The sequence below is a fragment of the Emys orbicularis genome, chromosome 4 (genome assembly GCF_028017835.1).
Source record: "Emys orbicularis isolate rEmyOrb1 chromosome 4, rEmyOrb1.hap1, whole genome shotgun sequence".
Classification (NCBI taxonomy): domain Eukaryota; kingdom Metazoa; phylum Chordata; order Testudines; family Emydidae; genus Emys; species Emys orbicularis.
This window is the reverse complement of record NC_088686.1, coordinates 129221222-129248898: the sequence shown is the minus strand read 5'-3', so window position 1 is coordinate 129248898 and position 27677 is coordinate 129221222. Positions and strand designations below refer to the sequence as shown.

At 57.5% G+C, this 27677-nt stretch overlaps 1 protein-coding gene across 1 annotated transcript; it reads left to right on the top strand.

The window, feature by feature from the left end:
* AMPD2 (adenosine monophosphate deaminase 2) lies at positions 1–25776 on the top strand. Its single transcript, XM_065403070.1, has 17 exons — positions 1–45; positions 2107–2237; positions 3091–3159; positions 4696–4807; positions 11196–11382; positions 12365–12506; positions 13489–13578; positions 13975–14104; positions 14502–14696; positions 15246–15377; positions 20687–20850; positions 21460–21586; positions 21957–22120; positions 22549–22669; positions 23079–23252; positions 24750–24860; positions 25561–25776. The coding sequence occupies exons 1-17, from the start codon at positions 16–18 to the stop codon at positions 25774–25776; spliced, it is 2295 nt and encodes a 764-aa protein (XP_065259142.1). The 5' UTR covers positions 1–15.
* The last annotated feature ends 1901 nt before the right edge of the window (positions 25777–27677 follow it).

The following is a 27677-nucleotide window of genomic DNA, read 5'->3' as shown; positions in this document are numbered from 1 at the left end:
GACCTGCGCACCTCCATGGATGGCAAGTACAAGGAAATCGCTGAGGTAGCTGTCTGTCCGTCCTGTTCCATCTCATGCAAACTCCCCATCTATTTATCCATCCACCCATCCCATCCCATGCATCTCTCCCTCTCCCATCCCATGCACACTCATCCATTCATCTATCCCTCTGTCATCCACCCCACCCCATTCTCCAGGCCTTCTCACCCACCCATCTATCCCACCCTATTCTCCAGGTCCAGCCATCCATTCCACCCCATTCTACAGGCCTTTCTATCTATCCATCCCTATACACCTTCATCCATCATCTTTTTGTGTTCTCTTTCTCTTCCCTTCCATCCCACTGTTTCCCATTTGTAGTCCCCTTAAAGCAAAGCCAGGGAGGGGTCCCCAAATCAGTGGAATGAGCAGGAGCCCACTTTCCCTCAGCATCTGTCTCCCAGTGTCTCGGTGCATTGAGTTTGCCAGTGCTCAGCCTGACGGATCAGGTTTTCAGAACGGTGGGTGACTCCTCAGCAGCCACGAGCTGTTGGGACATTTCTGCCCGTCTCCTGTCAGGAATGTTTGGTACGAGCACCTTGGGCACATCAGAGCCCACTAGCCCCATGCTGGCTCAGCCAAAACAGTCGCCTGACCCGAATGGCTTCTGGGAAACGGTGGCGGAGCGTGAGGCGGCGCTCACAGCCTGGCCCCCTCTCCCTCCTGAATGGAGCCAGTGCAGGCAGACATCATCTGGCTGTTTAGAAGGAGAGTTAGACCTAGGGCTCTTCGGGGGATGTTTGCAAACTGCGGGGCCGCTGGCCTCTGTGGATGTTGCTGTGACTGAGGGCTCTGGTGCTAGTGGCTGCCCCGGGAAGAGAGCAGTAAGGAAGCAGGGGAAGGCAGCAGCTCCAGGCCTGTGGGCTCCTGGCTGGCCAGCCTGAGGATTGCTCCAGCTTGGACACTGCGCTGGTCTTTGATGTGTTCTCGGAGACCTTACGCTTTAACGGAAATGATCGGTCTGTGTGCCCAGGCTTAGGGAAGAGCCTTGTTAGTGCTCCAGCCAATATCTGCCCATCTCTTTTCTGGATGAGGCCGAGTGTGTCCCAAGGAGCCCGGCATCTCCCCGCCCCAAAGCATTTCTGAGGCACCAGGGAGATCCCTGCAGAGCAGGCCCGACTCAGCCTGGAGCTGCATTTCTCTCCGCTCAGGGCACCACGCGGCGGCCTCAGGGCGCTCTCAGTGGGGAGACTGGTCCCTAAGCGAGCGCTCTTGTGGCATCGATCACTGACCACGCTCCCTCGCCGCCAGGTCCTGACACTGGGCCGGGAATCCGCTGAGGCACGTCCCTGGGGCTCTGCACCTCATGGCCAGGGCGCTAAAAGCCATTGATCAGCAACACCCTGACTCCCGGGGGCAGATTTATCATCATCCAATTGAGAGGGATCAATTATCCTGTCAGGAGCATGGAGCCTGAGGCAGCTGGTCTGGGCAGGCCGCAGTGGGGGAGGAGGAGGGGAATGCTGAGAGCTGTCCGATCAGGCCCTGCCCCACCCCCATCCCCTCCGTGTGTATTGAGCCTCCCGGGCAAACCACACCGACTCCTCTCTGCTTTGAACAAGCGTCCTGAGCAGGTTTAGTGCCAGCCTGTGACCCGCGCTGGATTGGCAGCCCTGGGCTCTGAAGGGGCGGCAGCAGCAGCTGGTGCCTTTCTCTGTGCTGCCCCACTCCAGAGAGGCCACTTTTTGGGGTAGAGGGGCTACCTGTGGCTCTTCTGCCAACAGACAGACATTCATTCCCCGGCACCTGCACTGAGGCTCCCAGTCAGTGCTGGCCTGCCTTGGCTTCGAGCTGCTCTCCTGTGGCCAGTTCCCATTGCTCTGAGCCAGGCAATCTCTGCTTGCTCATCTATTTCCTTCCCCACCTTTTGCGGACTGTCTGCCCTGCTGCTGGGAAATCTGGCGACCCCTGGGAGCCTCCGGCGGCTTCCCTGCGCCAGCTGAGGATGGGAGGAACTCGTCACGCTGATGCATGCCAGCGATCGGCCACGGCGTGCCGGGCGGGGATGATTTGAAGGCTGCGCTGGCAGCTCCCTTCACGGCTTGTCCTGTGCTGCTTTGCCCCCAGGAGCTGTTCTCCCGCTCGCTGGTGGAGAGCGACATGCGTAGCGCCCCCTACGAGTTCCCCGAGGACAGCCCCATTGAGCAGCTGGAGGAGAGGCGCCAGCGGCTGGAGCGGCAGATCAGCCAGGACGTGAAGTAAGGCGATGCCCCCGCTCTGTCCCCATCTCCCCACATTTCTCTAGGTCCTGACCTCATTATGCCCCGCTTGGGGCAGAGCGGAGGGAGTATCATTGAATTAACGGCTAACCGGCTCCACCAGGGAGCTGGGATTAGACAAGGGGGGAGGGTCCCTTCAGGGTCAACTGTGAGCTGTGGCTGGTCAGGGGCCTGAGAAACTCACTGCACCCCAGCCAGGAGCACTCATACACCCCCAGGGCCCTCAGGATTGTTCTTAGACCCGCCTGCTCGGTCTTCAGGCCGGGTCTGCTGCCATGGAGCCCAGCAGGGCAGCTTATGGGCAACCCAGCAGCAGGCTGAGCCTCTGGCTGGAGCGGGTGTTTGTGCAGGCCTGGCAGCGCCAGGCTGACCCATCCTGCCTGGAGTTTGTGCAGCTGGAAGCATCCTGGGGTTCCTTGGGGGTCCCCGCTGGGGGGTTAGCTGAACACACTGTCCCCACCCTGTCCGTCAGGCAGAGCAGGCTCTGTCTCTCCTGCCTCGCTCGGGCCTCAGGATCAGCAGCACCCCAAAGAACAGAGCTGGGCGGAGTTTGGGGGAGGAGGGGCTGGGTTCTCAGGTTGCTATGGCTCTCCTGGGTCCCCCAGCCCTGGTCCTTCTCTGGTCCCCCAGGCATCCCGGACTCTCTTGGGTCTCTTTGCTCTGGGGTCCCCTTTCCCATCCTGGTGAGTTTCACTTGGTCTGTGGTGCCTGGTGTTGGTTTCTGTATTAACACCCATGTTTTCTTTCTTCCTCTCTCCTCCCTGTCTGTCTCCATCCGTCCATCCGTCTGCCCCTGCCCCTGCCTCTGCCTCTGCTTCCCGTTTGTCCTCAGACTAGAACCCGACATTTTACTCAGAGCCAAACAGGACTTCTTGAAAATTGACAGTGCTGCTGACTTACAGTGAGTGTCTGGCTTTTCCCCCTCTGCCAGCAACTTGGGGTGAGCTGGGAGCGCCCTGGGGGCTGGGGCTCCACCCGATCCCAGCCCGGCTGGGGAGCAGCATTCTCTAGGGCAGGGGTCGGCAACCTTTCAGAAGTGGTGTGCTGAGTCTTCATTTATTCACTTTAATTTAAGGTTTTGCGTGCCAGTAATACATTTTAACGTTTTTAGAAGGTCTCTTTCTATAAGTCTATAATATATAACTAAATGATTGTTGTATGTAAAGTAAATAAGGTTTTAAAAATGTTTAAGAAGCTTCATTTAAAATTACATTAAAATGCAGAGCCCCCCGGACCTGTGGCCAGGACCCGGGCAGTGTGAGTGCCACTAAAAATCAGCTCGCGTGCCGCCTTTGGCACACGTGCCATAGGTTGCCTACCCCTGCTGTAGGGGATCCACCAGGATTGTGGGGGACATCACAAATGAGCTCAGGTCCCTCCTGCAGTAGCTGGTGCCAAAGGAGCCAACCTGGGGGCTTTCCTGCACCCCCTCCCATTCCTGAGTGATGGTGTGTACTGGAGGCTCTGCAGGTAGCCAGGCGTGGATGGGGGAAGGGATGGGGCCATGCATATCCTTCTGGGGAGCCGCTAAGTAGGGCGCTTCCTCTAGGGGTGGGGAAGAAGGGACGCAGTTAGGGGAGAAGGAGTGTGAGTTGGAGGAGAAAGGGGAGGAGTGGGGTGTCCCCTTTGGGGAGCGGCTAAGCAGGGCCTGCTCTCTAGGGTGGGGATGGCAGGCAGAGCTGGCATCCCTGTGATGAAAGCTGGTAATCCTACAGCTCTAGCAGCAGCCAGGCCCGCTGGTGCAGTGGGGTGGGTTTTGCTCCCGTGCCCTCTAGGGAAAGTGCCTGCCTCAGGGAGGCCGGGCTGGAGAGCTGGTGCTGGCTGGATCGCTCGTCCTGCTGGGCACTCTCCCTCGCTCTGAGCTCCCTTTCCCACCTGCCTTTGCTTTCAGATGCCACGGACGGTGCTGGCACTGCCTCTTGTCTCTGTTGCGGTTTGTTTATGTCCCCTTCGTTGCTCGTGTGTTCCTGGGCTGAGCTGCCCAGGGCAGGGCTCTCAGTCCAGTGCCAGGTTCCCAGTAACCCAACCTCCAGCAGCCAAGCTGAGCCCTGATGCCTGGTGAATGGGACCTTCTTGAGTGCCATCTTCGCTACAGACTGCTGCCCAGGAGGTGGCACTCAGCTGGGGATTGGCTTCTCTCTTCAGCTGAGCGCCAGCCCCCCGGTGCACAGAGCGGCTGAGCTGTGAATCTGGTTACTGGGTCACAGTGGGCACATCATTGCTGCTGTGTGGCTGCTGAGATCCCAGGGGAGCTCCCCCTGCCCAGCTGTCCCCACACAGTGCGGGCCGAGTCTGTGTTTGCACGTCTCCCTGTGCCGTGTGTGTCTGTCTCTGGATAGCGCCACGGGCCGTGGAAGTGACGGGGAGCTGGGGCAAGGCCAGGGCAAAACACCCGCCGTTGACCCCTGACCCATCTCTTCCCCCATCCCTCCCCCAGGCTATACAAGGAGCAGAACGAGGACCTGGTGGATCATCTCCCCAAGGAGAGGGATGTGCTGCTGGAGAGAGAGTTCCAGAGGGTCACCATCTCTGGGGAAGAGACATGTGGGGTGAGTTTGCCTGGCACAAGGGGCTGCCTGCGTGGAGTGGGAACTAAGGGTTACTTGGGTTACCCTCCCTCTCTCTCAAAGACCCCAGGAGCCAGTCACTCCCCTCTGACTTGACACTAAACTGGGAGGAGTGGTAGATAGGCTGGAGGGTAGGGATAGGATACAGAGGGACCTAGACAAATTAGAGGATTGGGCCAAAAGAAATCTGATGAGGTTCAACAAGAACAAGTGCAGAGTCCTGCATTTAGGACGGAAGAATCCCATGCACTGCTACAGACTAGGGACCGAGTGGCTAGACAGCAGTTCTGCAGAAAAGGACCTAGAGGTTACAGTGGACGAGAAGCTGGATATGAGTCAACAGTGTGCCCTTGTTGCCAAGAAGACTAACGGCATTTTGGGCTGTATAAGTAGGGGCATTGCCAGCAGATCGAGGGACGTGATCGTTCCCCTCTATTCGGCATTGGTGAGGCCTCATCTGGAGTATTGCATCCAGTTTTGGGCCCCACACTACAAGAAGGATGTGGAAAAATTTGAAAGTCCAATGGAGGGCAACAAAAATGATTAGGGGTCTGGAGCACATGACTTATGAGGAGAGGCTGAGGGAACTGGGATTATTTAGTCTGCAGAAGAGAAGAATGAGGGGGGGATTTGATAGCTGCTTTCAACTACCTGAAAGAGGGTTCCAAAGAGGATGGATCTAGACTGTTCTCAGTGGTACCAGATGACAGAACAAGGAGTAATAGTCTCAAGTTGCAGTGGGGGAGGTCTAGGTTGGATATTAGGAAAAACTTTTTCACTAGGAGGGTGGTGAAGCACTGGAATGGGTTACCTAGGGAGGTGGTGGAATCTCCTTCCTTAGAGGTTTTTAAGGTTAGGCTTGACAAAGCCCTGGCTGGGATGATTTAGTTGGGGATTGGTCCTGCTTTGAGCAGGGGGTTGGATTATATGACCTCCTGAGGTCCCTTCCAACCCTGAGATTCTATGGTTCTATGACTTGGGGCTGGATCAGAGCCAGTGCCCCCTAGAGGGGAAAGGCACCTTGTGATAGGGATTGGCTGGCTACAGGGACCTGGGGTGGGATTGGAACTGACACCCCCTGTGTGCTGTGTTGCATTCTCTGGTCTCCCTGAGCCCGCCAGTGCCCCTCCCCTCTCTAAGGTACGTCTGTGCTGCAGGTGAAGGTCTGACCACACCTGTGATCTAGCGTGGGTAACAATGAAGAGCCAACAGCACAGACCCTGACACGGGCCAGCAACCCGAGTACATCCCCCGAGTCTCTGGTGGGCTTTTACTGGTAGCTAGCCCGCACCACCATGTCCTCGCTGCGCTGTTAGCGCTAATCCAGCTGGTGCAGGTAGTGCAGGTATGCCGGCCTGTGCCACACTGACACCTTCCCTTGTGGTATGGACGTGCCCTGAGACACCTCTGCCCATGTCATTGGGCACCTCGCTGTACCCGATCTCGAGGGCTGGGCCACAGCATCTATCCCCAAATCCCCTCGTCTTGGGTGATGGGCAGTACATCTGCCCCTGAGTACCCGAGCCAGGGGCTGGCCCTCCCATCTCCAGAACCAGCAGGATCCAGTGAGATCCTCGTGGGATCCTCTTGAACCCCATTTGGGGCCACCAATCCCTGGGCCACATCCCCAGCTGATGTAAATTGGCACAGCCCCATTGGAATCAACAGAGTGATGCCAGTTTACATCAGTTGAGGATGTGGCCCATTCTGCTCTCTCCCTGTCCCCTTTCCCTCTGGATCAAGGTGACATCTAAAAGTAGTTCCTAGCACAGTTCTCCTTGCTGAAATAGCAATGGGTACCCGTCGTCCGAGCGTCTTCCCTTCCGCGGCATATCGCTGTGCAGCAGTGTGATTTGGCTAAGGAGTTCTGACCTGTACGGTGCCAGCTGCTTTCATCACATGGCTGGGAGAATTCATTGCTCCTTTATTAGCCTGTTAGTATTGCGGAAAGGGACCTGGCCCCCACTGTAACGGGCTTTACCAAACCTGGTCTAGATTGGATGTGTTCCTGTATTTAAAAGGTGAGGGGTTATTTGTGCATAATTTAACCCGTCGCAGGCAGGACAGGGAACCTGACTACAGCCCATGAGGATCAGAGAGCAAAGCTGATTGATCTAGGGAGGGAAATGCAAAGAGAAAACTGATAGCAAATGTAAATAAGCAGGTGACACTCGAATCCTCTATAAAGTATTGTTAGGAGCAAGAGGAAGTTTTAAAATATGAGGGGTTGGCTTCTCCGCTGGTGGAAATTGGTGTCGCTACACTGACTGACCACCAGCTCAGGATCTGGCCCATGATTTTCATCTGGACAATGTCTCTAGAAACCCAGCCCACTGTGAGCCTGTTCCAACACCCGCTGGAGTCAGCAGGGCCCGGATCCTCAGAGGAATTTAGGTAACTCCCCAATGGGAATCAAATGCCTAAATACCTTTGAGGATCTGGACCTGGGAGCCTTTAATTTCTGTGGGCTTTGGATCAGATCCTATGCGTGCAAGCGCGTGCACACACTAGTAACAGGAGCTCGCCAGGCACGGGGGGGGGGGGGGGCGGGCGGCCGGAGCACGGGGGGGGGGGGGGCGGCTCTCCCGCCGGGGGGAGGGCGGCCGGAGCCCCGGGGCGAGGGCGGCGAGCCCCGGCGGGGGCTCCGCTCTCCCCCCGGCGGCCGGGGGGAGGGCGCCGGAGGGGAGGGCGGCCGGAGCCCTGGGAGGAGGGCGGCGAGCCCCGGCGGGGGCTCGGCTCTTCCCCCCCCCCCTCCCCCCGGCGGCCAGAGCGCCGGGGGCAGGGCGGCGAGCCCCGGCGGGGGCAGGGCGGCGAGCCCCGGCGGGGGCTCGGCTCTCCCCCCGGCGGCCAGAGCGCCGGGGGCAGGGTGGCGAGCCCCGGCTGTGGCCCCGCTCTCCCCGGCGGCCCGAGCGCCGCGCCGCCCCCCTCCAGGTGCCGCCCCAAGCACCAGCTTGGTTGCCTGGTGCCTGGAGCCGGCCCTGTCGCCAGGCCATGCAGCCCGTGCCAGTGCATCAGAGTCCCGGTCGGCAGGGTTCGCCGGGCCCATGCTATTGCCCTAAAGCATCTGGGTAGAGATTTGGGCTCTGAAGCCTAGGGAGGGGGGTGGGTTTCAGAGCCTGAGCGCCAGCCCAAATGTCTACACAGCTAGTTTTTGTTAGGGGGCTTATTCCTTCACCCTCTCACTTCCCTGGTCCTTCTCGCATGAACAGAGAGCAACAATACCCGAAGTCCAAAGGCGCAAACAATTCAATGTTTATTGGGGTGAACTTCCAGCAAGCATGATTCCAGTTTCCTTCCTCAGTGTCCCCCTTCCCAGCTCTGACACCACAGAGCCATCCCTGTTCCCATTTCCCCCCTTAGCAAAACATGATTCCAATTTCCCCACCCCCATTCCCTGTTCCCATTCCCCCCTTACTTCCTGACTGACTGCAGACTATATAGTAAAACTTGAGTTCTGCTTAGCTATACCTTAACCAATCATTTTACTGAAATTTAACTAACCAATCCTAACATACTGTAACATGGTTATTTAACCAATTATATTCCACCACCTTAATTGGTTTACACCTAACAAAATTAATTATACAGCAGACAGAAACAATTACAGAACCAGACAGAGACCATGCAAATAAACATACAAAACAATACAGAAGTGAGAATTTTACATCCCAGCTGTTGATAAGTGAGTTCTTACCAGACAGAAAACTATCAACCTAAGTTTGCTTTTACATCTTCCTTTCTCTGGAGGTGATAGGAATATCAGGACAGAATTGTATTCCTAACAGCCCAATAGCACCTTATTTCCAGGTGACTAGTTTGGAATGTGAGGATGTGACCGTTCACTTCTCAGCTTATGGCTGCCTCTGCTGCTTAGCCAAAGGCCTTACTTAGTCTAAGAACAGAGCCTCAGACTGTCACAGTACGAGAAGGCCCTTTCACAGAGAGTGATTTTGATTCTTTCTTTTATACCTCTATAACTAGCTAAGTGATAAGAATACACCTAAATTCTTAAAGTATACGCCTTTACAGACAGGCCTGAATATCTATATCCTAACAGTTTTAGCACTGGAGTGTGAACCCCGTGGACCCAAGCCCGTGGACCTGAGCTCTGAGACTTGCTGCTCACTGTGTAGATGGACCCTAAGAGACTTTGCAATGGTACGCTCCAGGAAGTGAAACGGCTAGTGGGCCTATTGCCCTGGCCTTTCTCTAGCCCTTTTCCCTCTCCTCCCCTGCGAGGCTCAATGTACTAATGCTGGTAAAGCACGGGCACCGTGGGTAGAAAAGAGCTATGTATTGTGATTTGTGTAGCCAGTACAATCCCTCCGCTACTCAGCGTCCTGCAGGGCTGCATGATTCCTGTTTCTCTTCCTGATCCTCTAATTCCTTATCTCCCATCACCTTTGGCTTGTTGGCTGTGGGCTCGATCTGCCTCTGAACGTGCCAGGCAGAAAACATGGACAGTGAGCTGAAAAGGACAGCGGATAGGAAGTTAGAGCATCCAGGGAGAGTCTGCAAAGCCCCAGGGGCCAGAACATCTCCTGGCGGCACGTCTATAACGTACACAGTCTCTGCAAGGGAGATCGCCCGCCCGCCCGCCCAGCAGCGCGTCTGTAACGTGTACGCTCTCTGCATCAGAGATCAGCCGCCCGCCCGGCAGCATGTCTGTAACGTGTATGCTTTCTGCGTGGGAGATCGCCCGACTCCTGGCAGTGCATCTGTAACGTGTACGCTCTCGGTGTGGGAGATCGCACGCCTGTCTGGCAGCGCGTCTGTAACATGTACGATCTCTGCGTGGGAGATCGCATGCCTGTCCAGCAGCACGTTTATAACATGTACGCTCTTAGCGTGGGAGATCGCCCAGCAGCGCGTCTGTAACATGTACGCTCTCTGCGTGGGAGATCGGCCGCACCCCGGCAGCACGACTGTAATGTGTACACTCTCCACGTGGGAGCTCGCACGCCTGTCCGGCAGCGTGTCTATAACGTGTACGCTCTCAGCGTGGGAGATCGCACGCACGCCAAGCAGCGCATCTGTAATGTGTACGCTCTCTGCGTGGGAGATCGCCCGGCTCCCCGCAGCGTGTCTATAACGTGTATGCTCTCTGTGTGGGAAATCGCCCGGCTCCCCGCAGCGTGTCTATAACATGTACGCTCTCTGTGTGGGAGATCACTTGCTTGCACACACCTCCACGATGGGGACGTTAAACTGCCAAGGCAGCGTCGCCGTTGCAGCCTCAGCCACGCGCCTTCCTGCTCGTTCACAAGATTCTTGGTGCCTGTCCAGATGACTCCCCAGCCAGCGATAGACGTGGCGGCAGCGTTTCCCTCTGTGTGGGTGTGTTACACGCTCGGAAGGATGTGGCTGTACACAGATCCTCACGTGCAGCAGAGACGGAGTGGGCGTGTGTGCCCAGCTGGCTGCAATAATACAAGGAGTGGAGCGGCGTCTTGGGGGAGGGGAAGAAAGCTCCCCCTGCACGTCTCTCTCCCACTTGCTGCTGGCCTAGGGCTGGGACTGATGTCTCCTGGGCCAGGCAGGCTTTGGTCTTACGCCTCCAGCAGGCTCCCCTGCTACAGGAGAAGAGTAGATGGTGATTGGAGCTGAGGATGTGGAGACGCGCCCTCTCTCCTCTCTGCCCCCAAGTCTCCCCTTCGGGGGATCCTTAGCCCCCTCTCATCTCCTTGGTTGAGGCCCGAAGAAGAGAGTTCATTTTCAGGCCACAGCCCCCTGTACATCCTCCCAGGCTGGCTCAGCACCAGCATCCAAGGAAGGGACCCAGGCAGGGGGAGGCACCGCTTCCCAGCACGACTCCTGCAATAGGGAGGCTGATGGCTTCTGTCTAGGGTGGCCGAGGAAAACCCTAAGATAGGAAATGAAGAGGTGACCAGTTGGGTCTGGTAGCTCCGAAAATCCTTGACAAGGACGTGTGTATGTGTGTGTGTGTGAGAGAGAGAGAGAGAGAGAGAGAGAGATCGGTGAAATTAAAAGGTAACATTTAAAAAGGATGAAACTCTTACTATGTTAAAAATATTATTATTTTAAATCCACCATGTATGTTAACCTGCGGAACTTGCTGCTGCAGGATATTACTGAAGAAAACCTGCTTCCAGATCCCAAACCTGCTGATCATTTTTTAACCCTTTACATATGAGCAAGATTTTCCCTCCTCCCCATGGGGAAAACCCAGGCCCTATTCTAACCCCTTAAAGCACTGGCATTCACATCTTTCCGCATGCCCCATAGGATGGATCCTCCCAGACCTCAGTTTGGGGCATGGATCATGTTCATCCATGGAAACCAGCCCAGGCTGGTTCCAAGCCGTGGGCCTGACCCTGGCTAGAGCCCGTGTCTCCTCTTTGCCATCCAGGTGCCCTTCACAGACCTGCTAGATGCAGCCAAGAGCGTGGTGAAGGCACTGTTCATCCGGGAGAAGTACATGGGGCTCTCCCTGCAGAGCTTCTGCAAGACCACCACCCGCTTCTTGGAGGAGCTCTCCGGGAAACCACTGGAGACCCGGTTCTATGAGGAGATCCCAGAGACCCCCGTGGCTGCAGGTGAGGCCAGGGCTGCGGTGGGCAGAGGAGCAATGAGTGGCGGGGTAAACCCCGAGGTGCCTCAGGGTGGGAGCGCGATGGATGGCTAGGAGAGGGTGGGCCGGTGGGGAGCTGAGCAGGGCTCCGTGGATCAGTTCCCATGAGGCTGCAGAATGGACTCCCGGAGGGGTGGGGGAGAGGGGAAGAAGCCTCATCCCTTGGAACAGGGGTCCCCAACGCGGTGCCCACAGGCGCCATGGCGCCCACCGGGGCATCTAAGTACGCCCGCGTACTGGCGGCGGACGAGCATCAGCCGAAATGCTGCCGAGAAGCAGCGTCATCCAGAGGCGTCGCTGCCAAAATGCTGCCGATTTTCAGAGGCATTTCGGCGGCGACACCTCTGGATGACGCTGCTTGGCGGCATTTCGGCGGCGACACCTATTGATGTTGCCGCTTGGTGGCAGCATTTCGGCGGATGCTCGTCTGCTGCCACAGTCCTCCGTGGCTCGTTGTCTGGCGCCCGCCAGACTAAAAAGGTTGGGGACCACTGCCTTGGAACAATCCTGCCCAGGAGTGGGGGAGCGGGGTGTCGAGCTAGCTTTCGGCTCACTGGGTGACCCGCCCCTTCCCCACCTGCTGGCACTTGCATCCTGGTCATGCTCCCCCTGCCCCTGTTCATTCAAAGGGGGTGGTCGGAGGGGGCATTGTGTGAGGGGAGTCGGATGGGGGGCCCTGAGGGAGGAGGGTCCCTGGTGGGGGGGAAGGGGCAAAAGTCTGGATTGCGAGATGGAAGGAGTCCCGGGGGGAGGGGGCGGCATTGAGCAGGCGAGTGACATATCTGGACTGGGGAGTCCTGCTCTCGGGGCCCCCCCGCCTTTGCCGAAGACTCTGATGCCTTGCCCTGGGGCTCCACGAGGGACCTAGTCCCAGGCTAGCGCTAGGTGCTGTCCAGACCCCAACCCAGTATGAACGCTCCCTGCGCTGCTTCTCCTCCTGTTTGCAGATGCTCCTGTGCACCCCCCATTCACAGACCAGCACCCCTACGAGACCTGCCTCCCTGAGGCCATGCCGGCCGACCTGGGCTTCGGCCTCAGGATGGTCAGCGGCGTGATCCACGTCTACACCAAGCGCGATGTCGTGGACAGGTGAGGGGGGGGAAGCGCAGGTGGGAGGGCTTCTGGGCATGAACCCAGGTGTAACCTGGGTGCCTGGCACGGCAAGGAGCAAGGGCTGGGGGGTCTGAAAGGAGCCAGGTCTGTACTGGAGAAGCAGCCTCTTTGGGGCACGTGGAATGAGAGTCCTGCCCATGGGGCCCAATCCCGTCCCTTCCCAGCAGGCTCTCCGAGGCACTGCATTGCGTGGCACATGCAGTGCCCATTTTGTGTCTGGCTACCAAGTGCCCTTTGCCTTCTGCCTTCCTGGGGCTAGCCTGGGGCCAGCAGGGTGGCCTTCCCTGGCCATCTCTTTGGGGTTTCTTCCTCTCATTCGCCCCACTTCTGCAAGCCTGGCTGGCCGGCTTTCCTCAGGTCACACAGAGAGCCAGGGACAGAGCCCAGCCCCTGGTCCTAGCCCAGGCTCTAAGCACCGAGCGGCACTGCCTCTCGTGGGAGGAATAATATTATTCAGAGGAGGTTTTTTATTACATTGCATCGAAAGATCCCAGGGAGCCCTATGAACTGTCACTTCACTTAGCATCTAAGGGCAGCCACCTCTGGGGTGGGTGTAGCTGCTGCTCAACAGCCTCCAGCAATACTACCCAATGGGGGCTGGGAGGGAAGGTGACAAATAACACTACCACTTGAAATGGCTTGAGGGTTTGGGGAGATGGTTGGAAGCAACCCCTGTGAATGGGGCTTGGGCACTGGATTAACTCCCCTGCCCTTGTGAAAGAGATCTGAATTGCAGGGCAGTGCCCTAGCCATGGAGCTATGGGGTACTCTGGGTGGGGCTTTCTCTATCTCTCCTCTGGAGCTTGGCCACCTTGTAAATAGTTCCTGGAGCAGGGACTTGACCTTGGGTCTCCCACATGCCAGCTGGGTGCCCTGTCCTGGGCTGCTCCCTTTCCCTGCCCCCATGACTGTGCATGACATGTCGGTGTGACCGACCCTGTGCTGTCTCCTCCCACAGGAGCACAGAGCTGGACCTGCCGTACCCTGACCTGCAGGAGTTCATCGCCGACATGAATGTCTTGATGGCTCTGATCATCAATGGCCCCATGTAAGCAGAGCAGCTTCCCTTCCTGCCCGCTTCCCTGGGGCTGCACAGCGTAGGCAGCTGCTCCCACCCATGAGGCTGCCTGGCCCCTCTGCTGGGCTGGCTGCTGCACCGTTACAGCTACAGAGCTGAATCGAGGGCCACCTAGTGTGTGAATGGGACTGGTCCAGCCTCAGGCTGCAGGCGGTACAAGATGCCCCCTCTTCAGACTACAGCCCGAGAGTTGCAGTTAATAACACCAAGGCCACAGAGTGGCAGAGCCAGGGATCAAACCCAGGGCTCCTGGGTCCTAGTCCACTGCTCTACCCACTAGGCAACCACTGCACTGCAGTGAAGGGGGTTTAGGCCCAGGGGCTTGTGAACAGAGACCCCAGATCCATCACCTGTTCCCTTGTCCAGAAAATCCTTCTGCTACCGGCGGCTGCAGTACCTGAGCTCCAAGTTCCAGATGCACGTCCTACTCAACGAGATGAAGGAGCTGGCGGCTCAGAAGAAGGTCCCCCACCGGGACTTCTACAACATCCGCAAGGTACTATCAGGGCCGGAGCCTACCCCAGCCCTGTGTTCCCCGAGGCATCATCCCATGCAGCCAAGCAAATTCCTCGCTGGTCTGATTGCCCTAGGGAGGGAGGTCCTCTGTCCCCCGGGCTTGGGCAGCAGCACTGCCAGCTCCTCCCAGCTTGCAGGGACCACCTGCATCAGCCCCCGTGGCCCAGTTGGTTCCTGTCCTCTCTGCTGTGCTGGGGCCATGAGCACCTCCCCACTGAGACTGAGACCCATCAGGCAGTGACGGCTTTCAGGTCCTGCTGACCTCGGCTTGGGTTCCAACCTAGTGGTCAAGGGCTTCTGCTCCCGGCCCGTGCTTGTGGGAGGCTGGGGTCTTGGGCCCTGGGCCTTGGTCACGTGTGTCCCTCCCCCCCGCGCAGGTGGACACGCACATCCACGCCTCATCCTGCATGAACCAGAAGCACCTGCTGCGCTTCATCAAGCGCACCATGAAGAAGCACCTGGACGAGATCGTGCACGTGGAGAAGGGCAAGGAGCAGACCCTGAAGGAGGTCTTCGAGACCATGAACCTCACGGCCTACGACCTCAGCGTGGACACACTGGACGTCCATGCGGTACGCTGCCCTCGGGAGGTGCTCCAGCTCTGCTGCCCTCTGGGGATGGCCTCCTTTGCTCTGGGCAGGACTGTGGCTCCCACCTGGGATGTCGGGAAAAGGTGCAGCACAGGAAAGCAAACCCATTCTGGGTAGAACCTGCCCCACTGTGCTCCCCAAGGGACCCGGCTCTTGAGCTGAGGCTCCCGCACCCCATGCCTGCTCAGGCCAGCTCCCCCGCTGTCCCAGCACTGGCCTGCAGGGACGTCCTGCAGCTGAGGCAAGAGGATGCTCCAGCCCCATGGCCTTTGCTGAGCTGAATGATGGATCCTCTCTGTGAGACCTGGGCAGCAGGGGCCCCTTGGGAGGAGAAGATGTCAGGTCTGGGGGAGAAGGCGCTGGAGGCAGGGGATGCTCGCCCCTGCCATGGGATGGGCACTCAGAGGATGGGTCTTTGCAGACTTGCTCTGGTGGGAGCCAGGGAAGGACAGTGGGGTCACTGGGCTGGGACTGCACGTGCTCCTCTCCTGGCTGCCTGTGCGCTGACGTGTCCCTCTGCCCCGGCGGCAGGACCGTAACACCTTCCACCGCTTTGACAAGTTCAACACCAAGTACAACCCCATCGGGGAGTCCATCCTGCGCGAGATCTTCATCAAGACGGACAACCAGGTCTCGGGAAAGTACTTCGCTCACATCATCAAGGTGAGAGCCTCCTCTGGGCCTGTGCTCCCAGAAGGGGCATCCTCCGGGCCCTGGCACCTTTGCCACCCTGCTGTGGAGACCGGCCCCGCTTGCCTTCACCTGCCAAGCCCCCCTGAGCAGGCAGCATGGGAAGGAAGCCAAAGGCCAATTCTGTCAGGGGGGCAGGGTCACCAAGGGCTAGTGCAGCCTGGCAACGGTGCCTCCTTCTGTTTCTTGTTGATCCCGCTGGTGAACAGCGAGTGGATTTAGTGTCCGGGCTGCTCAGTCTTGTTGACAAGTTTGCAAAGCCGGGTGTCAGGGAACAGCAGTGTAGAGATGGGGGTCTCAGGGTGGAAACAGAGCTAAACAGAGACTGTTTGAGGGAGCGGGGAGTGGGGGATCCAGAGAAGAGAACCTCCTGGGGGTGAAAATGTGTGCGCGCGGAGGGTGAGGGGCATATAGGATGTGCCCAATTTGGGGCTGGCTGTCTCCCCTATCAGGGGGTAGCCGTGTTAGTCTGTATCTACAAAAACAACAAGGAGTCTGGTGGCACCTTAAAGACTAACAGATTTATTTGGGCATAAGCTTTCGTGGGTAAAAACCTCACTTCTTCGGATGCATAGAGTGAAAGTTACAGATGCAGGCATTATATACTGACACATGGAGAGCAGGGAGTTACTTCGCAAGTGGAGAACCAGTGTTGACAGGGCCAATTCAATCAGGGTGGATGTAGTCCACTCCCAATAATAGATGAGGAGGTGTCAATTCTAGGAGAGGAAAAGCTGCTTCTGTAATGAGCCAGCCACTCCCAGTCCCTATTCAAGCCCAGATTAATGGTGTTAAATTTGCAAATGAATTTTAGTTCTGCTGTTTCTCTTTGAAGTCTGTTTCTGAAGTTTTTTTGTTCAATGATAGTGACTTTTAAATCTGTAATAGAATGACCAGGGAGATTGAAGTGTTCACTTACTGGCTTATGTATGTTACCATTCCTGATGTCCGATTTGTGTCCATTTATTCTTTTGCGGAAGGACTGTACGGTTTGGCCAATGTACATGGCAGAGGGGCATTGCTGGCACATGATGGCATATATAACATTAGTGGATGTGCAGGTGAATGAGCCCTTGATGGTGTGGCTGATGTGGTTGGGTCCTCTGATGGTGTCACCAGAGTAGATATGGGGACAGTGTAGGCAACGAGGTTTGCTACAGGGATTGGTTCCTGGGTTGGTGTTTCTGTGGTGTGGTGTGTAGTTGCTGGTGAGTATTTGCTTCAGGTTGGGGGGTTGTCTGTAAGCGAGGACTGGCCTGCCTCCCAAGGTCTGTGAGAGTGAAGGATCATTTTCCAGGATAGGTTGTAGATCGTGGATAATGCGCTGGAGAGGTTTTAGCTGGGGGCTGTATGTGATGGCCAGTGGTGTTCTGTTATTGTCCTTGTTGGACCTGTCCTGTAGTAGGTGATTTCTAGGTACCCGTCTTGCTCTGTCAATCTGTTTCCTCACTTCCCCAGGTGGGTATTGTAGTTTTACGAATGCTTGATAAAGATCTTGTAGGTGTTTGTCTCTGTCTGAGGGGTTGGAGCAAATTCGGTTGTATCTTAGGGCTTGGCTGTAGACAATGGATCGTGTGATGTGTCTTGGATGGAAGCTGGGGCATGTAGGTACGTATAGCGGTCAGTAGGTTTCCGGTATAGGGTGGTGTTTATGTGACCATCACTTATTTGCACTGTAGTGTCCAGGAAGTGGATTTCTTGTGTGGGCTGGTCCAGGCTGAGGTTGATGGTGGGGTGGAAATTGTTGAAGTCCAGGTGGAATTCTTCAAGGGCCTCCTTTCCGTGGGTCCATATGATGAAGATGTCATCAATGTAGCGCAAGTAGAGGAGGGGCACTAGGGGACGAGAGCTGAGGAAGCGTTGTTCTAAGTCAGCCATAAAAATGTTGGCATACTGTGGGGCCATGCGGGTACCCATAGCAGTGCCACTGACTTGAAGGTATAAGTTGTCCCCAAATCTGAAGTGGTTGTGGGTGAGGACAAAGTCACAAAGCTCAGTCACCAGGCGTGCTCTGGCCTCATCAGGGATACTGTTCCTGACAGCTTGTAGTCCATCCTCATGTGGAATATTGGTGTAAAGTGCTTCTACATCCATGGTGGCCAGGATGGTGTTTTCAGGAAGAACACCAATGCATTGTAGTTTCCTCAGGAAGTCGGTGGTGTCTCGAAGATAGCTGGGAGTGCTGGTAGCGTAGGGTCTGAGGAGAGAGTCCAAATAGCCAGATAATCCTGCTGTAAGAGTGCCAATGCCTGAGATGATGGGGCGTCCAGGGTTTCCGGGTTTATGGATCTTGGGTAGCAGATAGAATACCTGGTCGGGGTTCTGGGGGTGTGTCCATGTAGATTTGTTCCCGTACTGTAGCTGAGAATTTCTTGAGCAGATGGTGTAGTTTCTTTTGGTATTCCTCAGTGGGATCAGAGGATAGTGGCCTGTAGAATGTGGTCTTGGAGAGTTCCAAACTTCCACGTGGCTGGACTTTACAAAAATGAGACAAGCCATTTACAATGCACACTTCACTTCTCTACAGAGGAAAAAGGACAGTAAGCTATCTAAACTCCTACCTGCCACAGGGGGCTACAACAGTGGTACCCTCAACTCATCTAACAACATTGTCAATCTTTCCAACCACACACTTAGCCCAGCAGAAGTGTCTGTCCTATCTTGGGGACTCTTTCTGTCCCACCATCCCCACGAACACGATACAGTTCTGCGGTGATCTGGAAGCCTACTTTCGTCGTCTCCGACTCAAGGAATATTTTCAACGCACCACTGAACAGTGCACTGACCCACAGGAACCCTCCTACCAACACTACAAGAAGAAGAACTCTGCGTGGACTCCTCCTGACGGTCGAAATGACAGACTGGACCTCTACATAGAGTGCTTCCGCAGACGTCCACAGGCTGAAATTGTGGACAAACAACATCACTTGTCCCATAACCTCAGCCGTACAGAACGCAATGCCATCCTCAGAAACAGCCTCAGAAACAACTCTGACATTATCATCAAAGGGGCTGACAAAGGAGGTGCTGTAGTCATAATGAACAGGTCGGATTATGAACAGGAGGCTGCCAGGCAACTCTCCAAGACCACATTCTACAGGCCACTATCCTCTGATCCCACTGAGGAATACCAAAAGAAACTACACCATCTGCTCAAGAAATTCCCAGCTACAGTACGGGAACAAATCTACATGGACACACCCCCAGAACCCCGACCAGGGGTATTCTATCTGCTACCCAAGATCCATAAACCCGGAAACCCTGGACGCCCCATCATCTCAGGCATTGGCACTCTTACAGCAGGATTATCTGGCTATTTGGACTCTCTCCTCAGACCCTACGCTACCAGCACTCCCAGCTATCTTCGAGACACCACCGACTTCCTGAGGAAACTACAATGCATTGGTGTTCTTCCTGAAAACACCATCCTGGCCACCATGGATGTAGAAGCACTTTACACCAATATTCCACATGAGGATGGACTACAAGCTGTAAGGAACAGTATCCCTGATGAGGCCAGAGCATGCCTGGTGGCTGAGCTTTGTGACTTTGTCCTCACCCACAACCACTTCAGATTTGGGGACAACTTATACCTTCAAGTCAGTGGCACTGCTATGGGTACCCGCATGGCCCCACAGTATGCCAACATTTTTATGGCTGACTTAGAACAACGCTTCCTCAGCTCTCGTCCCCTAGTGCCCCTCCTCTACTTGCGCTACATTGATGACATCTTCATCATATGGACCCACGGAAAGGAGGCCCTTGAAGAATTCCACCTGGACTTCAACAATTTCCACCCCACCATCAACCTCAGCCTGGACCAGTCCACACAAGAGATCCACTTCCTGGACACTACAGTGCAAATAAGTGATGGTCACATAAACACCACCCTATACCGGAAACCTACTGACCGCTATACTTACCTACATGCCTCCAGCTTCCATCCAAGACACATCACACGATCCATTGTCTACAGCCAAGCCCTAAGATACAACCGAATTTGCTCCAACCCCTCAGACAGAGACAAACACCTACAAGATCTTTATCAAGCATTCGTAAAACTACAATACCCACCTGGGGAAGTGAGGAAACAGATTGACAGCAAGACGGGTACCCAGAAATCACCTACTACAGGACAGGCCCAACAAGGACAATAACAGAACACCACTGGCCATCACATACAGCCCCCAGCTAAAACCTCTCCAGCGCATTATCCACAATCTACAACCTATCCTGGAAAATGATCCTTCACTCTCACAGACCTTGGGAGGCAGGCCAGTCCTCGCTTACAGACAACCCCCCAACCTGAAGCAAATACTCACCAGCAACTACACACCACACCACAGAAACACCAACCCAGGAACCAATCCCTGTAGCAAACCTCGTTGCCTACACTATCCCCATATCTACTCTGGCGACACCATCAGAGGACCCAACCACATCAGCCACACCATCAAGGGCTCATTCACCTGCACATCCACTAATGTTATATATGCCATCATGTGCCAGCAATGCCCCTCTGCCATGTACATTGGCCAAACCGGACAGTCCCTCCGCAAAAGAATAAATGGACACAAATCGGACATCAGGAATGGTAACATACATAAGCCAGTAAGTGAACACTTCAATCTCCCTGGTCATTCTATTACAGATTTAAAAGTCACTATCATTGAACAAAAAAACTTCAGAAACAGACTTCAAAGAGAAACAGCAGAACTAAAATTCATTTGCAAATTTAACACCATTAATCTGGGCTTGAATAGGGACTGGGAGTGGCTGGCTCATTACAGAAGCAGCTTTTCCTCTCCTGGAATTGACACCTCCTCATCTATTATTGGGAGTGGACTACATCCACCCTGATTGAATTGGCCCTGTCAACACTGGTTCTCCACTGGCGAAGTAACTCCCTGCTCTCCATGTGTCAGTATATAATGCCTGCATCTGTAACTTTCACTCTATGCATCCGAAGAAGTGAGGTTTTTACCCACGAAAGCTTATGCCCAAATAAATCTTAGTCTTTAAGGTGCCACCAGACTCCTTGTTGTTTTTGTGTCCCCTAGTGAGGCCTGTTTGTGTGTGTGTGTGTGTGGGGGGGGAGAGTCTCGTGTTTCACGAGAGGCACGTGGGGGTCTTACATCACTGTAACAAGCATGTGTGTCTCCCTGTGTCACATGTGCGTGTCTCTCCTTGTGTCTCACGAGCCAAGGCGTGCGTTTCCCGAGCCAGCCCGCTGGCTGGGAGGGCACTTCTCACGGCGAACGTGCGTGTTATCCTCTCCGCAGGAGGTGATGTCCGACCTGGAGGAGAGCAAGTATCAGAATGCGGAGCTGCGGCTCTCCATATACGGCCGGTCACGGGACGAGTGGGACAAGCTGGCCAAGTGGGCCGTGAGCCACAAGGTGCATTCCAACAACGTGCGCTGGCTGGTGCAGGTGCCACGCCTCTTGTGAGTAGTCTCTGTCTGCAGGGCTGGAGCAGCAGGGGGGGGCCTCCAGACAGAGCTGGTCACGTGGGCTTCGTGCCAGGGACCGACCCTTCCAACCAAGGATGACAACGATGATTCTTTGTATTCCAGTAGCCCTGCTCTGGGGCCTGGGCTTGGCTAAACCTGGACAGTCCAGGAGCTCCCTAGTGGGGCAGTGTCCTGACCCAAGTGGGAAGGGATCCAGCTGGAGGGGGAGCCATCCTGCATCTCCAGGCAGGCGTCAGGCTCATTGGGAAGCCTGATTCCAGGGCCCAGGAGCTGGGTGAACCCAGCAGAGGAAGGGATGGGACTGGGGGAGGCAGCAGGATGAGGGAGCCTGGAAGGGAGGGAACTGACAACTGAGTGTGGGGCAGGGAGAGGAGGAATCAGGCTCCAGGGTCTAGAGGAATCCTACGACCATTGGCCCAGGGCTAGTGGCCTGATGCCCTGCCCTGTGTAAATCAGGACTAGCCCCATTGAATTCGGGAGCAGGATCTGGTCCCAAGAAGCGAGCTGCCGAGCTGGCCATGGTGGGGAGGAGTCCCGGTCTGAGCCTGCCCTCGGGGGGGGGGCCCTCTCTGTCTCTCACAGTGATGTGTACCGCACCAAGAAGCAGCTAGCCAACTTTCAGGAGATGCTGGAGAATATTTTCCTGCCCCTCTTCGAAGCCACCATCCATCCTGCCAGCCACCCGGAGCTACACCTCTTCCTGGAGCACGTGCGTGCCACCCACAGGGCTTGGGGACTGGGTTGGATTGAGCTGGGGGCGGCAGGGCGAGCAGGGAATGGCCGGCACAAGCCCATGTGTGTGGCATAGTTGAGTGCTTCTGTGGGGCGACAGGAGCCTTCTTGGGGAGGGTAACATGCCAGATCTGAAATCCATCAAGCTCCTGCTTCTGTGGTGCCCTGCCCCTGACCTGGGCACGTCAGTCCTTCTTCTGCCAGCTGGGGCGTGGGGTCTATAGTCACCCGGGAGGGGACAGTACCACCTCCAGTGGGGGTGCCTTGGGAAGGAGCCCTGGGAAGGTCCTCCTGCCCTGAACCGTGCGCTCCTCCTCCGACTTCTCACGCTCCCCTCCCCACGGCAGGTGGACGGCTTTGACAGCGTGGATGACGAATCCAAGCCAGAGCATCGCATCTTCAACCAGGACAGCCCCCTGCCCGGGACCTGGGTCGAAGAAGACAATCCACCCTACTCGTACTACCTGTACTACATGTACGCCAACATGACGGTGCTGAACCACCTGCGCAGGTAGGAGACCCCCCGAGTGGGGGAGGAGTCATCTGTGCAGGTAGAGGGAGCCCTCTCGCCCCGCCTGGCCCATCCCCATGGCACTGGGGGGGTCACCTGGCAATTCTGGGCAGGTTGCAGGGACCCATGGAGGACATTGCTAATCTAGCTGTTCGTGTCCTGCCAGGGGGCTGTCTGTTACACCATTTTGGCTGTGGAGTGCCCCCTTGTGGCTGGGGAATTACACAGCAGGGTATCGGACACCCTTTAGAGTGCAGGGTCTGTCTGGGGATTCCCTATCCAGGAGAGCCCGCTCCTGGTGGTTGCGTTCGGGTGGTGCGGTTCCCGGCATCCCCTGCCCTCGTGGCTCCCTGGCTCACGTGCTGTGGGTCCGTGCCCACCACAGGCAGTGGCCAGTCGCTGACCTGCCTTTGGCAACCTCTCTGCAGGAAGAGGGGCTTCCACACCTTTGTCCTGCGCCCTCACTGCGGGGAGGCGGGCCCGATCCACCACCTGGTGTCAGCCTTCATGCTGTCAGAGAACATCTCGCATGGGCTGCTGCTCCGCAAGGTAAGAACCCAGAGAGCTGCGCCCAGGGGGAACTTGGCAGTTGGTTCTGTCGGGTACTGTGTGACCGGCGACCCTGACACAACAGCGGAGCACGGGACAGGAGCAGGCAGGGGGCTGTGATATTACCGGTACAGATGGCTGCATCTCCATCATGGCAGGTCTTGGGGAAGGCCCTTGGCTGGTGGGGAGCCCGGATACCATGGTGATGGGCACGTTAAGAGAACTTAGCTTGGTTAGGGTGCTAAAAGTGCCAGGACAGAGGGACAGCCCTGGAATTCTAGCATGCCAGCGGGAGAGCTTCCTAGCCACCATGGGGGGTCTGATCCTGGGGCTCCGAGGTGGGGTGGGGAAAAGTCGGGTTCTGAAGGGACCCTGTTAACCACGCTGTCTCCCGGCTCGTCCTGGCCAGGCGCCTGTGTTGCAGTACCTCTACTACCTAGCCCAGATCGGCATCGCCATGTCCCCGCTCAGCAACAACAGTCTCTTCCTGAGCTACCACCGCAACCCACTGCCCGAGTATCTGTCCCGCGGCCTGATGGTCTCGCTCTCCACTGATGACCCCCTGCAGTTCCACTTCACCAAGGTGAGCGAGTCGCGGCGCGCAGGGCCGAGACCCCAGCCGCCCCAGGCAGCTCTGCAAAGCGCAATCTGGGGGCCCTGTGTAGCACTCAGGGAGACACCAGCAGCCTGGGGAGGGGCTGGGAGGAGAACAGCAGCCAACGATCGGGGGGTGGAAGACACTGACCTTTGGGGAAAGATGGAAAGAGCTGCATGTGTCTAGCTTGGCCCAGGGTGGTAGCTGGGGGCATGAGACCAGCCTTGGTGTGCCTGTAGGCTGTGACACCAAGACTCGGGAGGGGTTGGGGGTGGCACAAGGATTCATCGCTAGGGTGAAAGAGGCGAGGGGACCCTTCCTGCCAGGGAATGGGCTGGGGCCCCTGTTTTGTGTCAGGAGCCAGAGGGTCCTAGAGCAGTGGCGGCGCTGCTGACTGGACCCCACAGCTCTCTGCCGGCTCCGGCCTGGGAATGCGCTGACCCCGCAGACAGGGCCGGGCACTGGGGGAGGTTGGGGTGTTTAAAGCACGGCGTAGGTTTTGTTGCAGCTGCTGGAGGGGAAGCCGGAGGTCCCCAGCAATGTTGCTTTAATGTAAGCCGGCCCAGCTGGTGAGATCGCACCTTTCTGCAGCAGGGCTAAGGGACTCCTGCAGGTGCTGCAGTGAGAGCAGAGACTGGGCCGCGCCGCTGAGGCTGGGGGAAAGGTGGGGAGCTGACCTGGGTTTTGGTTCAGGCCCCTGTCAGGCTGGAGGGGGCCTGGCTGCAAGCAGCTCCCTGTGCTGTAATGGGGGAGACGCTGCTCCCAGGCCCCCCACTCGTTCCCAGATTTCTGTCTGCCCTGCCTTTGGCAGCAAGTCCAGCTCCAGCCAGCTGGGGGACTGTGCCCTGCCCCCAGGCCGGGATTCCTTTGGCTCCAGTGGCAGTCCCCGGCGGGTGAAATGCCAGGGAAACTGGGACTATCGCTGCCCTTTCCCCTCCATTGTGGGCCCATTCAGGGTCAGGACTCCCCCCAGTCTCCTGGCCACTGGGCTCGGTTGTGCAGGCCGCGCGGTGCGTGCAAACAGGAGATGCACGCGCCGAGGCCCCCGGGGAGAGGCGTGTGGGGTGGAGGCGGGTGCAGAACTCTCCCCGCCTGGAACCGGCTGTGCTCACCAACCGCATCTTTGGGCACGAGGAGCCCTCCTGCTGCCCCCTTGTGGGAAGCGTCTGCACTGCGGCTTCCCTTTCAGGGCCCAGTCACCGCTGGTGCTAACTGGGCCACCAGCCCCAGCAGAGAGGCCAGGGACTGAGCTGCTGCCCCTGGGCCCTGGAGGGGCCCCGGGCAGGGGCTCACAGGGCAGGGCAGTGTGGGGGAAGCATGCCGGGGTGCCGCCCGTGCTGGCTGTTGGCCGCAGCGATCAGCAGCCCCCCCTCCCATGCTCTCCTGCCCAGCTGCAGGTGGGTATGGGGTGAGAGGCTGCTCCGGGGAGCTGGCTGCTGGGGGGGGGGCAGCGTGGGCTGGTCTGACGCGGCCGTGCCGTTGCAGGAGCCCCTGATGGAGGAGTACAGCATCGCCACGCAGGTGTGGAAGCTCAGCTCCTGCGACATGTGCGAACTCGCTCGCAACAGCGTGCTCATGAGCGGCTTCTCCCACAAGGTAACGCTGGGGTCCCTCGCTCCCAGCAGGGCCCCTTCTGCTCCGAGAGCCCAGCATGCATTCAAAACCTGGGCCGCTCAATACTGTGCAGGCCACGCTGAGGAACCTCGGCAGGTTCCTGCGCCCAGCCTGGCGTTAGGGGGTGCTGTGCTCTGTACCCTACACCCCCCATCTCCCATCGCCCCCGCCTGACGATAGGGGCGCTGGCTCTGTACCCCGCCCACGCCCCATCTCCCAGCCTGGCGATAGGGGCGCTGGCTCTGTACCCCGCCCACGCCCCGTCTCCTGCACTGCCGCAGAGGGGACTGTGGTGCTGGAGGGGAGGTCCTGTCGAGCGGCACACGCTGCTTCTGTCAGAGTCAGTGCCGCAGCGCGGTGCCAGGGGCTCTCTGCTTCCGGAGCTGCACTGCCTTTCAGGCGAGACACAAACCAGAGGCTGGGACCTTTAGTGCCTGTTACAGAGCCGTTGGCCAGATTCCAGCTCTGGCTATTCCGTGCCTGCGCCATGAATCCCCCCCGTCTGTTGGGAGTCTTGTTCACTCCCCAGCCATGACTGTTGCATAGCATTGCTGCGCTCCGTTATACGACTGCTGCTCCCCACCCCAGAGGTGACTGCATTTCAGCAGCCAGCATGTGATCCAGCATGCTGAAAGTTCCATCCTGAGACCTCCTGACCATCCGTCTCTGCCCTCTTTCCCAGGTGAAGAGCTACTGGCTGGGACCCAATTACCTGAAGGAAGGGTCTGAGGGGAACGACATCAGACGCACCAACGTGCCGGACATCCGGGTGAGCTACCGCTTTGAGACGCTGTGCCAGGAGCTGACGCTCATCACACAGGCTGTGCAGACGGCAGAGCTGGAGACCATCCAGGAAGAGGACTCCCTGATCATGAGCTCCAACCTGGGCACACAGTGAAGGACACTGGTCTGGGCATTCCCCCCCCAGGTGCTCTCCCCCTGGGGGGCTGGCTTGGCGCATGAGAATCCCCTGCTGCCTTTCGTAGCATCTGCGCTCCTGGCCCTGGGGATCCTGTCCGTTCCCTGGCGTTGGGTTCGCTGCATTCCCCTTTGCTTGGTGTTTCCCCGAAGAAGGGGCTCGTTCTCTTTCCTTAGTGGCTGCCCTTGGGAACGGGCTGGGGCCGTTTTAGTTGGTTGCTTTGGGTTGTTAGTTTTCTTTTGGGTTTGTTTGTTCTGCCCCCCCCTTTTTTTTTTTAAACTCCTGCTGGACTCTAGCGTGAGGGTCTGCGGGGCCGTTTGGGGGCACTAGTGCAGAGGGAGCTGGGTGGCAGGCCAGGAGCGTGGATCCTGGCACCATGGGGAGAGGAGACACAAGGGGGTTGGCGTGCAACTGCACAAGCTCGGTGAGAGGCTTGGAGGCACTAGTGTGCTGGCATGAACGCACACGTGCTCTGGTACGCGTTGAGGGCTGGCGCCCCTCTCTCTTGGTGGGGTGCGCGTGTGGGGGGTGGCTGGAGCATGGTACTCTGGGCAGGTGCCACTCTCAGCGTGGCTTGTGTTATGCCGGGAAAGGTGTGGCCTTGAGATTGTCAGTCCGGTGAGTTCTGTGGCTGGATATCTCTGTGGCTGGAGCTGTAGCCATGAGGGCAGGTGGCTGAGAGCTGGGCTTTCCCCTTGCCCAGTACTCCAGCCTGCCGCAGCCGTGCCCCCTACCCCACGCGGCTGTGCTCTATGGGGCTGCCTGGGCCACGGACTTTTTAAATAAAGGAGGATCCACCCTCCAAATTCCTCAAACTGTGATGCCTGAAGCCTCAGCCCCAGGTGAGTGGCTTGGGCCTGTGCCCGGCCTGCGGGTCCTGCCCTGGGTTGGCATGGGGGGGAAGGCCAGGGGGCAGGGCCAGAGGTATTTTTAACTCCGCATGCATCTGGTGTCAGTCTGAGCATTTCTCTGTCAGCGGCAAGGGAGGGCCCTGGGCATCTTTATTAACCCTCTAGCTCCTGGGAACCGCCCAGTCAGGGCAGTCACAGCCAGCCTAGTCTCTCGGGGGCAGTTCCCTTGGGAGACCCCGGGAGCTCCCCGGCGGCAGTAGGGAGCAAGGCGCCAGTTGTCTGTGCCTGGTGCCCAATTTTGTCTGTGCGCATCAGGCTGCAGAACCGTCCTCCCCAACGCGCTGCTTCATGGCCGTCCCCATCGCCTGCTTAGCCACCACGGCGCCACCCACTCCCCCCCTGCTCTGCTCCCGTGCATCAGGGCCCGGCCGTGGGCTTGCAGAGCGCTCTGTGGCCGAGTCTGCGTGGCATTACCCAGAGGGGTCCTAGATCTGACGGGCTCCTCCCCCGCCACCTCTGTTCTAGCCTCCTGGACTACCGAGAGGGATGTTGGCAGTGTCCTGGGGTTGTGGGAGGAACCATCTCTGGCTCCCATGGAACCGATCCAGACCATGTACCCCCCACCCCGTGATGGCTGTGGGGAAGGGAGGCCCTGCCTGCTCTGCTGGGGTCGGCGAGGAGCTCAGCCCCACAGGTCCCCTTGAAGTGAAGTTTTTATGGGTGGGAAGTGACTCCTTCACTGGGGAGGGGCTGGCTGTACGCGGCAGGGGCCAAAGCTGTCGGGAGCAGAGTAGGTCAGCGCTGCCCACCCTGCCCTAGGAACAGGCCCCTGGACTCTGTGCCCTTGTGTCTCCCCTCTGCATTCGGGTCCCATGTAGCCAGTACAGCTAGGGAGCCCTGGCACCATGCCCATCTCACTGACATGATGAAAGATCAGGGTGTCGCGCATGGGCGGGAGGTTCCCTGCTCCCAGTGGCTCCTGGGAGCAGCCCACCATGCTGGGGTAAAGCTCAGCTCCCTCCCCTCTTA